At 43.5% G+C, this 9,013-nt stretch overlaps 1 protein-coding gene across 6 annotated transcripts in view; it reads right to left on the reverse strand.

Annotated features, from left to right (window-relative positions):
* The window catches only part of LOC105487750 (TBC1 domain family member 1), a 248,177-nt gene that overhangs the window by 152,542 nt on the left and 86,622 nt on the right, over window positions 1-9,013 (reverse strand). Inside the window, exon 1 of one of the 6 annotated variants that reach the window (XM_071093744.1) lies at window positions 8,732-8,918. The exons of the other annotated variants lie outside the window; for them this stretch is intronic. Within the exon in view, the coding sequence (XP_070949845.1) occupies window positions 8,732-8,761 (30 nt within the window). The 5' untranslated portion in view covers window positions 8,762-8,918. Of the gene's footprint in view, window positions 1-8,731; window positions 8,919-9,013 lie in introns of those variants that run through there. 6 annotated transcript variants of the gene reach the window in all.

Consider the following 9,013-nt stretch of genomic DNA (forward strand, 5'->3'; position numbering starts at 1 on the left):
TGACATTCTGGTTATACCATAATTACATTACTAAATGCTACTAGAATGACCACCACCCTAAGCCACAATTACCTATTTGTGGGCCCTAGGCAGTGCTGGTATGAAAAAAAGGTCTGAGTAATTTATTTAAAGTGATGTGCCTTCCCCAAGGTTAAAAATCAGTGGTCTCAAAAACAAGGCAAACAGTTGGAAAGCAACCCCGACTCCATTCTGAAACACGCTAGTAAACTATCGCCAGTATTTCCTAACTATTCCTTTTCATAATCTACCATATCAATGACCTACAATTACCCTCGACTTCACTCAGACCTCATCTTCTAGTCTCCTCCAAAATCCCAGCAGAGTGATTATTTGTGCACATATCACATTAAAATTAAATTATCTCCACAGGTCTCCCCCTCCCCATTAAACTGCAAGCTACTCAAAGGCTGGGCCCATGTCCTACTCATCTCAGTATCTACCCCGCCTGATACCACACATGCCATTAATTTAAACTGCCCATTCAACCATGTTTTACACGGTTTACATCTGAAGATAGTCTTCACAATTTCCTAAGCAGATTTTGACATTATCGGATTTTAAAATAGGATCTATTTTTAAAAAGATAAATACAAAACAAGTATATTAAGTTCATTTTAGAGACGAGAAAACAGGCTCAGCAAAGTTAACTTAGCCAGGGTTCCACCAATGTAAAAGAACAGAGCCTGTGAGTCTAATCCCATTATAACATGACAGATACAAAAATAATTTACAGGAAAATAACCCAAGTGCATGAAAATTAAGGAAATTTTTCTGTCAAATGTTTCATATAAATTTAACAAAAGAGCATACTTTTCATCACTCTTCCAATAACAAAATCAGAAATCACAGAAAGTTTAAAATGGAAAAATCAGATACTTTAGATTCATAAATATCATAAATACAGGCTGGGCACAGTGGCTCACGCCTGTAATCCCAGCACTTTGGGAGGCCGAGGCAGGCGGATCACAAGGACAGGAGCTTGAGACCATCCTGGCCAGCATGGTGAAATCCCGTCTCTACTAAAAATACAAAAAAATTAGCCAGGCATGGTGGCGTGTGCCTGTAGTCTCAGCTACTCGGAAGGCTGAGGCAGGAGAATTGCTGGAACCTGGCAGCCTGAGGTTGCAGTGAGCCGAGATCACGCCACTGCACTCCAGCATGGGCAACAGAGCGAGACTCCGTCTTAAGAAAATATATATATCATAAATACAACCAAATAAAGGTTTTCTTATAGGTTGTACAGATGTTCTTGAATATTACTGTGCATTATAAAATAAAATTCAAAAGCACTAACATTTCCTTTTTTTTTTTTTTTTTTTGAGACAGGATCTCGCTCTGTCACCCAGGCTGAAGTGCAGTGGCACAATCTTGGCTCACTACAACCTCTGCCTCCCAGACTCTAGCAATTCTCGTGCCTCATCCTCCCAAGTAGCTGGGATTACAGGTGCACACCACCACACCCAGCTAATTTTTGTATTTTTCTAGAGACAGGGTTTTGCATATTGGCCAGACTGGTCTCAAACTCCTGGCCTCAAGTGATCACCCGCCTCAGCCTCCCAAAGTGCTGGGATCACAGGCGTGAGCCAACACGCCTAGCCTAACATTGGTTCTAGTCCTTAAAAGTTAATCAAAAGAAAGGGAGTAGGACAACATCAGCTGTCACTAGACAAACATAAATTAAAACATCCATGAGGTACCACTATACACCTATTAGAACAACCAAATTCCAGAATACAACATCAAATGCCTATAAGGAGCAAAAGAAATTTTCATTCATTGTTGATGGCAATACAAAATGGTACAGGCACTTTGAAAAGCAGTTGAGTGCTTCTCACAAAAACAAATGTACTCTTACATTACAATCTAGCAATCATACATCTCGGTATCTACTCAAAGGAGCTGAAAACTCAGATCCACACAAAAAACTACACAGAGATGTTCATAGTAGCTTTACTCGTAATTGCTAAAACTTGGAAGCAACCAAGATGTCCTTCTGTGGGTGAATGGATAAACTGTGGTACATCCAGGCAATGAATATTATTCAGCACTAAAAAATGAACTATCAAGCCATTTAAAAAAAAAAAGCACACAGGAAACTTAAATGCATATACTCAGTGAAAGAAGCCAATCTGAAAAGGCTACACACATACTGTGTATGATTCCAACTACATGACATTCTCTATAGGCAGAACTATATATACATTCTCTATAGATAGTACGAAGATTAGTGGGTTGCCAAAGGCTTATGGGAAGGGAGTGATGAATCGATCAGAGAGGACTGGTAGGGCAATGAAACTACTCTGTATGATATTATAATGCTGGATACACGTCATTATACATTTATCCAAACCTGTCGAATGTACATCACCAATAGTGAACCCTAATGTAAACGATGGACTTTGTGTGATAATCATATGTCAATATAGATTCATCTGTCATAACAAATGCACCATTCTGGTGATGAATATTAATAACAGGGAATGCTGTGCATGAGTGGGGACAGGGGCTATATCGGAAATCTCTGTAACTTCCACGCAATTTTACTATAAACCTACAACTGCTTTAAAAAACAACTGCTCTAAAAAAGTATATTAAAAAAAAAAAAGGGAAGAAGCAGAAGTTGGGCACAGTGTGGTCACTGCACACCAAGCACCATACAGAAGAAAATACGCAACTATAAGAGTTTGGGGAGGACTGGGCACAGTGGCTCACGCCTATAATCCCAGCACTTTGGGAGGCCGAGGCAGGTGGATCACAAGGTCAGGAGATCGAGACCATCCTGGCCAACATGGTGAAATCCCATTTCTACTAAAAATACAAAAATTAGCTCGGTGCGGTGGCACCTGCCTGTAATCCCAGCTACTCGGAAGGCTGAGGTAGGAGAATCACTTGAGCCTGGGAGGCGGAGGGAGGCGGAGGGAGGCAGAGGGAGCCAAGATCGCGCCACTGCACTCCAGCCTGGCCACAGAGTGAGACTCCGTCTGGGGGGAAAAAAAAAAAAAAGAGTTTGGGGAAAGATCAGCTTTGGTACCTAACAGGTCTTCATTGCTCCAGAATAAAATACCAAAGGGGTCTGTATGCCATGCTCATCCTAGTCCCCATTCACCTCTGCTACTCCCCCCAGCAGTCTCGCTCCAGCCCCACCAACCTCCTGTGACTGCAGCTCCACCAAGGGGGCTCAAAGCCTTAGCATATGCTACTCCAACTGCCCAGCACACCCTGCCTTCCCGTTACTCTCTACCCTGCTTAGTACATTCATCCAATGAATGAATGATTAATCAGAGGTGCTTCAGGAAAGGAATAAAGGATGAGGAGAGTTTTGACAGAAACAGAAGAACAGGGGACAAACATATATAGGCTAAGATCAGTTTAAAGAATTTTCTAAGGAAACAAATTATACTTTAATCAGCTTTTTTTTTCACTGGGCATTGCTCTGGGCTGTGTTCTATTTGTGGATTAGGTGGGATTTCTAGCCCTGCTTTCCTCCATTCTCTTTCAGTAAAACCAACCTACGCCCAAGTTCCTGGCACACTCTAAGCAACTAGAGTTCCCAAAGCACAAAGCACAGCTGCCACCACTACCAGATAAAAAGCGCTCCACAGGAACTCTGCTGAAATCCTGGTCAGGGTTATACCAGCTTTGCTTAGCCAAGGCAGCAAATTTTTCAGATTCAAGGAATGGTTTGACTATGACAAGAAGGAGTTTTCCCCTCCCTTATTAAACTCAAGCATCCGCTAATAAAATGTAATATGAGTCTACAGAAGAAAAAAAATTTTTTAAACAATACATCACATTAACCTAGGACACACATCAAGGATAAACCAACACTGGACTGACTTCAAGCAACACAAGAAAATTGTTGCCTAAATATTTGCTATAGTCAGATTCACACCTTACATAGGAAGGCTGCTGTGCTGTGTGCTGGTAAACAGAAGGACAACCCCTGCGGCCTACAGGCACCCAAGGTGGGCTGGTCCAGTCTGCAGGAAACCTCAAAGGTAAATAAATAAGACCAGAGTCAGGACAGAACTTTGCATGAAAGCTTTGCTTAGAAGGAAGAGATGATGGAAGGGCAAATTGTACTTACACTCAACATACAAACTGCAATTAGTTACTCGGTTATTTGCACCAAACACACACAAACAAGATAGCAAAGCCACTGGGTCACATCATTTCAAAATATAAAGGACAATGACTATCCACTGGTATTCCTTTCTTATTACTGAGGTCCAAGCTACCAATATCACCTCCTGACTGAACCAAAACCACCTCCTAAGTGGTCCTTCTGCTTCCATTCGAAATATACATCAGCTGATATCACTCCTCCCTTCCACACCTTTAATGGCTTCTGACTACACTTAAAAGCAAATCCAAACCCCATTCTAAGCCTATGGAGTCATAAACAGCCTGGCCCACCTTACCCTTCCCACCCAGAGGCCAGTACTATGCACCCAGCTGGAGGTATTCCAGCCACACCTCCCTTCTCCCTGCGGCCTGCTTGGAGCATGTTTACTGCCCTCTCACCAGTCATATGGAATGCCGCCCCTGCAGCACCCCACCCCGGAGCCACTCTTACTTCTCTTCCTAGCACTGACCACCATCCCAAATAATCTTGTTCATCTATTTGCTTACTGCTTTGCTATCTCTCCCATCTAGAATACCATAAAAACAGGGACCTGGTCTGCCTGTCTGTTGCTAAATCCCCAGCTCCTCAAATACCTGCATTGAACACATTTGTTAAATGACCTGTTGAATGAATGGTGGCTATAAACCAACATTTTAAGTAATGCCCAAATATGGAAAACCTGGTTTTACATAAAATATTAATTAGCAATCAGTTACTTGCTTTACAAAAGGATTCTGTGGGCTGGACACAATGGCTCACACCTGTAATCCCAACATTTTGGGAGGCCAAGGTGGGCAGATCACTTGAGGTCAGGAGTTCAAGACCAGCCTGGCCAACATGGTGAAACCCCGTCTCTACTAAAAATACAAAAATTAGCTAGGCATGGTGGCATATGCCTGTAGTCCCAGCTACTAGGGAGGCTGAGGTGGGAGGAGCACTTGAACCCAGGAGGCAGAGGTTGCAGTGAGCCGAGATCGTGCCACTGCACACCAGCCTGGGTAACAGAGGGAGACTCAGTGTCAAAAAAAAAAAAAAAAAAAAAGATTCCTTTTTTAATGCATCTTTAAATATTTAATTTATAAATCTTCAGGATGCACACTTTTTAAAGGATAATCTATTGTGGAGAGTGAATTAACTCCTCCAGGACATAAACACTGCTTATATACAAAAAGTACTAATAAACACTTGTTGAATGAGCACTGGAAAATACACAGTTAAATGCCTTATTAATACATTAAATACACAGTTAAATACTTTACTCATAAACTAAATACTTAATACACACCATAAACTATAAGAAACTGAACTTGGATTTGAAACACAGCAAACTTGGCTATATTTAGTTCTCATTTTCCATTTTTTCTCATAAACTGACATATGTATATTTAAAATCTACTAACTTGAAATACCAGCAATAATCTTAGCTACAAACTTTATAAGCAGGTGCAAATCCAAATAAATTCTAAAAGTTACTTGGCAGTTCTGCTGCAGTTAGTTTTGACTAACAGATACATGGAGGCATAGAAACAGTAGATATACTCAAAACTGCCGGGTTGTTGGGGACATCTGTGAGTTTACTATGAAAATCACAAAGCTTGAAAAGTTCAGTTTTATGTATAAACTGTGTAAAAAGTCAAGTGTCCCCAGAGAAAGACTAATCAAGAAATCACACTGCTATAAAGCCCAGCCACATTCTTGACACAATGCACACCTGCCCTAAAGTTCCAGATCACGTCCAATTTTTTTTAAAAGTACATCTCATGTTTTTCTTTCTTCTTTAAGAGATAATCTCTTTAAAACAAAACTCTTCCATTTTGGCTTTATTCCTACGTCACGAAATTGCCCACTCTACACATTCAATATTCACCCAATAATAATGCATTGCACGAGAAAAACACATCCATGCTCAGGTATCCATGCGAATCAACTGACGCCCAGCCCTTCTCCTTCGCTACCAGGTGTTCAGCTGCAGTTGCAAAGGTCAAAATGAAACAGGAAAAGGAAAGTCAGCTGCGTAACTGGACGTGCAGGTGTTTGTGTGAGGCCTGTGCTCATGTGCAGCTGTGTGTTTCTGAAGGGGCATTCTGAAGTCAAATATAACAACTTCAGGATTACTCACATTGTGTGCATTATCTACACCTTTTGTCTTTAGGATATTACCTAGTTTGTAATGTAAAGTATGTTAATGACTTGCCTCTTCACCGTAAACCACATCGGTTCCATAGAACATCATTTTTAGTCTATAACTCCAAGAAATGAACTTCCAAAGAGTAATTTCATGTTCTAAAATCTTTCACAGGGTAACATGTTATCTATAAAAATCATTCAATTTCAGGATATAATTTGTAATGGCTGCACCACCTAGAGGAAATGAAATATAAAATAATCACATTTTAAAAATTTATGCTAAGAGGTATACATGAATTTGCTCTAAAAACATTTAATAGTTTTTCGCTGTTGTCCTGTAATCGAAATAGTAATTTTTAGGCCGGGTGCGGTGGCTCATACCTGTAATCCCAGCACTTTGGGAGGCCGAGGCGGGTGCATTACTTGAGCCCAAGCGTTCAAGACCTGCCTAGCCAATATGGCAAAACCCCATCTCTACTGAAAATACAAAAATTAGCTGGGTATGGTGGCGCACATCTGTAATCCCAGCTACTGGGGAGGCTGAGACACAAGAATGGCTTGAACCTGGGAGGTGGAGGGTGCAGTGAGCTGAGATCGCACCACTGCACTTCAGCCTAGGTGACAGAGTGAGACTCTGTCTCAAAAATAATAATTTTGAAATAACAAGATTCAGAATCCAAATTAAGCTACCAGCCTACATTTCCTCTATATAAATTTTTCTAATGATTTGACACTCGGAGAAGGCTAACAATCGTCCTAAAAGTCTGTGATGGTTTTTGAAATAAGGCTTTGTTGGGGGCGTTTTCACTGTCTCCTCTGTACCAAAGTAAACAAAAATCCATCTCACTCCCACAATGAATAGCATCTTACTAAATATGTTCTGGAAAAGTAAAACTTACACAGTACTAGCAGTAAGTTTTTAAAAATTTACATTTACTTCTTATTGGTTTTGCAATAAAATGAGTTGCGATTTTTTTTTTTCCTCCCTTTGGCCTTACAGTACAAAAGCATAACGATATAAAAGTAGACTCATATCCTCAATCTAGGATGAGGAAGTAAAATATAATCAGACAACACACTGAATTACTTTTCAAACTTCAAAAAAGTTTTTAAATTTACCGATACTTAATAAAAGCTAATTAGCTATCAGTTCAAACCAGAATGTGTAGGTATTACCAATTTTTCTTCGGTACGAAACCGCTTTTTAATGACTCAAAATGTTTTTGAAAGTCATCTCATTTTACCACCAGCTACGTTTCAGGAAGTGATTCTAATGGAATGCTATTTACCTAGTAAGAAAATCTATCTAAAAACTTTTGCCCATCTAAAAACTAGTGTTATCTAGTTTCTCTGTCTCCAATTTTGTCACTTAAATCACAGGCAAAGCCATACCTGCTCACAAACAGGTACTCATAAAAATGTAATTAAATAATACCGTAAAAGCATTGCATAACTGGAGATATAACCATCACCTAATTAAATTATTAATTGGTAAAGGCTCCCAGAATGGCTAACGAGTTTGTGAGCTTATTACTCAACCAGCCATACACAGGAAGCAAGCCCGGCGAAGGAGCCGGCCAAGGGACTGAGTTCATGGGGTGACAGCAAGATGCCCAAGGGACTGAGTTCATGGGGTGACAGCAAGATGCCCCAGCTACCAGCGAGCCTTTCAAGGCAGCGAGGGTCGTATCCTTTAAAGCACATTCTGACACCTGGCACTGCAGGAGTGGATAAAAAGAATGCTATTGATGCTACTACCGTGTTCTCCAGCTGCTGGGAACTCTGGAAATCTACACTAATGCCTTCCTGTTAGCAACAGTGCAACTGGCCTGAATTTGCACCACCCAGTTATCTCGAAAGCGCTGATGTTCTGAAAACAAAACTTTGTGGGAATGGAAAGTTAAAAACTTCTATTTAAAACTCAGACCTCAGAACATGCCCTTTGAAACCAGAGGGTTAAAAACGAAAGACAGACACCTCTTGCGGGCACCAGCTTCAGCCTTTGGGCATCCTCGGCGCCCAGTCCAGGCGGCCCAGCGCAAGCCGACATCTACGAGAGAGACACACGAGGGCGACACCCGCGAAGGAGACATGCGGGGTCGACATCCGCGAGGTCCCGTGCCGGGGAGCACCAAGCGGCACCTACGCGGCGCGGGGAGCAACAGGGGCTGGAGGAGCCGCCCGCTGGTTTCGGGCTTCCGCAGGGGTCTCCGAGTCCAGCCTCAGTCTCCCCAACTGTGAAATGGGCGCCGTTACCTCGCCCGTCCTCCCCACAGGGATCTGGGAGACTAATGAATGAGAAACGCGCGGCTAACGACCCGCTGGCGCCCGCCGCTCACCCCACGCCGCGCCTAGCCCCCCAGCGGCCCGGCCCAGCCCGGCCCGAAGGTTACAAATGTTCCAGCCCCGCGCCTGCCGCTCCGCTCCGGTAACGGGCGCCCGCCCGACGCCGCCTACCTTGGCCACCCAGCTGAACAATGGTGACATCGCGGGCCGGGCGGCGGCTCTTCGCCCGCCGGCTCCCGCTCACTCCCGCCGCCGGCCCGTGGACCCGCGGGCGGCCGGGGGCGGGCTTGGGGAGCAGCGGGGCCGGGGCATCGCTCTCCCCGGCGGCGGCGGCGGCGGCGGCGGCGGCGGCGGGCTCCACCCAGCTCGTCACTGCCCCGAGAGGTCGCGCCCGCCGGGCGGCCAGGCAGAGAAAGGGAAGTGGGAGGGGAGAGCGCGGGGAGGGGGTGGGCG

This window comes from Macaca nemestrina, chromosome 3, assembly GCF_043159975.1.
Source record: "Macaca nemestrina isolate mMacNem1 chromosome 3, mMacNem.hap1, whole genome shotgun sequence".
NCBI lineage: Eukaryota > Metazoa > Chordata > Mammalia > Primates > Cercopithecidae > Macaca > Macaca nemestrina.